At 44.0% G+C, this 2500-nt stretch overlaps 1 protein-coding gene across 4 annotated transcripts in view; it reads left to right on the top strand.

The window, feature by feature from the left end:
• Window positions 1-2500, top strand: part of LOC135109779 (G-protein coupled receptor GRL101-like) — a 44832-nt gene that overhangs the window by 10842 nt on the left and 31490 nt on the right. For all 4 annotated transcript variants that reach the window (XR_010272906.1, XM_064021430.1, XM_064021432.1 and 1 more), the window contains exons 6-8: window positions 306-404; window positions 1202-1351; window positions 2057-2206. Coding sequence is in view for 3 of the 4 variants with exons in the window: in XM_064021430.1 (XP_063877500.1) it covers window positions 306-404; window positions 1202-1351; window positions 2057-2206 (399 nt within the window). In the remaining variant the exon portion in view is untranslated. The remainder of the gene's footprint in view (window positions 1-305; window positions 405-1201; window positions 1352-2056; window positions 2207-2500) is intronic.

Genomic DNA, 2500 nt, shown 5'->3' with positions numbered 1-2500 from the left:
TCTCTCTCTCTCTCTCTCTCTCTCTCTCTCTCTCTCTCTCTCTCTCTCTCTCTCTCTTTCAATATATGATAACTGTGCGAGATACCTTGAACTGATCAGATTCAAGATCTCCTCTTCCTCCTCCTCCTCCTCCTCCTCCTCCTCCTCCTCCTCCTCCTCCTCCTCCTCCTCCTCCTCCTCCTCCTCCTCCTCCTCCTCCTCTCATTTACATTCCTGCCTCCCTTATTACTGTGATCATTCTCTTCTGTGTGTGTGTGTGTGTGTGTGTGTGTGTGTGTGTGTGTGTGTGTGTGTGTGTGTTTCAGAGGACTTCGCTGTGTGCGGATCCGGTTCTCGTGTGCACCGGTTCTACTGGTGTGACGGCTGGCCGGATTGTGCCGACAACCACGCCGACGAGCTGAACTGTGAGTCACCATCTTTATTTTCCTTGTTACCGTTGTTATCGTCATGTTTCTCCTTATCGTCATCATCGTTATCGTTATCCTTCTCATCCTCCTCCTGTTCTTCCTTTTCTTTATCATCATCATCATCATCATCATCATCATCGGTATCGTTATCATCCTCCTTCTCTTCATCATCATCATTAATCATCATCATCATCATCATCATCATCATCATCATCATCATTATCATCATCTATTAACTTGCATCAGCACTGTGGTATCCTGAGGCGGGGTAAGGCAGATAACGATGTGTGGGTAGAGAGCGTGTGTTTAGAGACAGCTGGTGGTTGACTGACGAGACACAAACAGCCAGGCCGGAACACATCTTAGATCGGCTTCGAAACTACATCCGAAGTAATGAATGCACGCTTAAAATACAATGACACACAGACTCCACTTAGACTATTGACTGTAACTGTATAAACATGTATATAGTGCACTTGTACTCATCTCTATCGCTGTCACCCGCCTCGTCATTAGTATACGTACTAGTGTTATAAGTACGACTCCTATAAGTTATTTCCTTCCCTTTTTCTCACCAAAGTTAGATGTTTTCCCTGCATTTTTTTAAGCTAAGTACTTTTCCCTTTTTCCTCTAATTGAAGTGAGACATTTTTTACAATTTTCCACTTGAACTTTTTTCCCTTCCGTTTTTTCCCATTGAGTTTAAAACATTTTCCAAACTTTTCCAATCTCTCTTTCTCTCTCCCTCTCTCCCTCTCTCTTCATCTCTCTCCCTCTCTCTCTCTCTCCCCCAGGTGGGTCGTGTGAGGTTAGCCAAGGGTTCCATAGATGTCCAAACTCCAGGTGCATTCTGCAGAGCAACGTGTGTGATGCCTACTGCGACTGTGTGCCCGAGTGTTCTGACGAGGCCGCCTGCCCCGCTTCGCTCTACACCAGACAGGACGGTACGCTGACACACACAGATAGATAAATAGATACATAGTGGAAATTCAATGGTCCATAAAAAAGATATACATAAAAAAAAAAAAAAACTTTCAAATCATCAGTAAGTTCAAATATTTAAAAATACAGTGAAAGTGTTCTACATAAAGCTGCACAAACATTTTAATCTTTACACACACACACACACACACACACACACACACACACACACACACACACACACACACACACACACACACACACACACACACACACACACACACACACACACACACACACACACACACACACACACACACACACACACACACACACACACACACACTGTAGATTATGTTAGTTCTTTTTTCCTTTCTCTTACTTTATTGTCAACTTTGCACACATATCTCATAATGCTCTTCCTCCTTTTCCTTCTCTTCTTCTTCTTCTTCTTCTTCTTCTTCTTCTTCTTCTTCTTCTTCTTCTTCTTCTTCTTCTTCTTCTTCTTCTTCTTCTTCCTTTTTCTTTCTTCCTTTTTCCTTCTTCCTTCTTCCTTCTTCGTTCTTTCTTTTTCTTCTTCTTCTTCTTCTTCTTCTTCTTCTTCTTCTTCTTCTTCTTCTTCTTCTTCTTCTTCTTCTTCTTCTTCTACATGTAAGCAAACCACACAGGTAAACTAATGAAATAACTCAACCAGTCAGGCAAATGATCAGTTCCTCTACCTTGTGCAGGTGTAGCCAGGTGTGAGGCAGGCACGACCCTTACCTGCCTCGTGGCCAGCCAGGAGAGAGCGAGGGACAGGTGCATTGCCAGCCAGTACATATGTGACGGCACCAGGGACTGTCACAATGGGCAGTATTATAATGATGAGTTTGGCTGCGGTGAGTGACGAATCTTTGACTGGCTGACTGGCTGGTAGAGTGGGAGGAGGGGAAGGGAAAGAAGGGAAAGTGGGTTAATGAAGTGAGTGAATGACTGACTGACTGATTAGTGGAGTGACTGGTGGAATAAGGGAATGACTGATGGAGTGTTTCAGAGAGTGAGGGCGGGAGTGATCGTTTTAATGAGTGCTTGTCTGGTGGAGTGAGGGAAAGATTGTAAGGGGAAAGCATGGATTTGGGTGGATGAGCGAGTGAGTGATGGAGTGAGAGAAGAAGGAAATGAAGGCATGAATG

Source organism: Scylla paramamosain, chromosome 19 (assembly GCF_035594125.1).
Source record: "Scylla paramamosain isolate STU-SP2022 chromosome 19, ASM3559412v1, whole genome shotgun sequence".
NCBI classification, from domain to species: Eukaryota; Metazoa; Arthropoda; class Malacostraca; order Decapoda; family Portunidae; genus Scylla; species Scylla paramamosain.
Note: the sequence above shows the minus strand (reverse complement) of the source record. Positions and strands in the feature narration are given on the sequence as shown.